This window comes from Cyclopterus lumpus, chromosome 21 (genome assembly GCF_009769545.1).
Source record: "Cyclopterus lumpus isolate fCycLum1 chromosome 21, fCycLum1.pri, whole genome shotgun sequence".
In the NCBI taxonomy this organism is placed as follows: Eukaryota; Metazoa; Chordata; class Actinopteri; order Perciformes; family Cyclopteridae; genus Cyclopterus; species Cyclopterus lumpus.
In genome coordinates, this window is record NC_046986.1 from 2,370,527 (window position 1) to 2,372,180 (window position 1,654).

The 1,654-nt window shown below is 44.7% G+C and overlaps 1 protein-coding gene across 1 annotated transcript in view; it reads left to right on the forward strand.

Annotated features, from left to right (window-relative positions):
* Window positions 1-444: 444 nt before the first annotated feature.
* The window catches only part of acvr2aa (activin A receptor type 2Aa), a 15,843-nt gene continuing 14,633 nt past the window's right edge, over window positions 445-1,654 (forward strand). The window contains exon 1 of the mRNA XM_034561443.1: window positions 445-1,068. Within this exon, the coding sequence (XP_034417334.1) occupies window positions 1,014-1,068 (55 nt within the window). The 5' untranslated portion in view covers window positions 445-1,013. The remainder of the gene's footprint in view (window positions 1,069-1,654) is intronic.

Below are 1,654 nucleotides of genomic sequence, written 5' to 3' on the forward strand. Positions count from 1 at the left end.
TCATAGTATATTTATAGTATTTATAGTATACAGTATTCATAGTATTAATAGTATAATAGTATTCATAGTATAATAGTATTCATAGTATTCATAGTATATAGTTTATTGTATTTATAGTGTATAGTATTCATAGTATGAATCGTATAACAGTATTCATAGTATAATAGTATGTGATTTCTCTTTTGATATAGTTTCATCGTCAGCAAAAATTATACACATATATTTTAATTCGATTTCATCCTTTCGACTTCTTTATAAATATATAAATATATAATATATATATAACATCTAATGATAATATTGAGTGGGAATGTATTCTGTCAATAAACACGGGTTCCAGGACAGGAGGAGGGGCTTTGCTGGCATTCCAGACGTCCTGCGTCATGACGTCAGCAAGGGGAGCCCCTTCCACGGACCCTATTGGTCACCACGGGTCACATGACCCTCAGCGCGGTGACAGACTGCTACGGGAAGAAGGGAAAAAAACAAAAAAAAACACTAATCTGAGCAGGACGGCCATCTTTGCTCTGCTCGCCGAGGAGAGAGGACGGAGACCAGACCTTCAGACCCGGATCGATAACACACATAAGAGGATCGATCCGGTTCCTCTCGTTGCGCGGAACCAGACCTACTGGTGGACTGGGCTCCTCTCGGATCCCGGATCACACCGAACCCCGGAACGTGAATCCGAGCAGAAAGCTGCAGCAATCGGTTGACCAGTTGATCGATTGATCAATGCGGTTCGATGGACACGTGCTGGTCGGTGGGTTTGGGTTAGACTGATACCGGACCGGTGGTCTCCCGGTGGATCCGCTCAGAAAGAGAGCTGAAGATCCGGGTCTACGGTTCTGTCCTCACGTAGACCTGCAGCTCACGCTGGTCCCCTTTGGTCCCAGCACTGCGTTAGATGTTTGGACCCGGACCCGGTACCGGTCCTCAGGGTCCACCATCAGAACCGCAGCTCGTTTAAAGGACTTCTGATCAAATTCATATTTAGTGTCTGTGGATCCACGATGGGACCAGCGACCCGACTGGCCTTCAGTGTGTTCCTGGTCTCCTGCTCCTCAGGTGAGTCCACCTGGTGGTACACACACTGTACACTACATACACACTACACACACACTGTACACTACATACACACTACACACACACTGTACACTACATACACACTACACACACACTGTACACTACATACACACTACACACACACTGTACACTACATACACACTGTACACACACACACACTGTACACTACATACACACTACACACACACTGTACACTACATACACACTGTACACACACTGTACACTACATACACACTACACACACACTGTACACTACATACACACTGTACACTACATACACACTGTACACACACTGTACACTACATACACACTACACACACTGTACACTACATACACACTGTACACACACACACTGTACACTACATACACACTACACGCACACTGTACACTACATACACACTGTACACACGCTGTACACTACATACACACTACACACACACTGTACACTACATACACACTACACACACTGTACACTACACACACACTACACACACACTGTACACTACACACACACTACACACACACTGTACACTACACACACACTGTACACTACACACACTACACACAC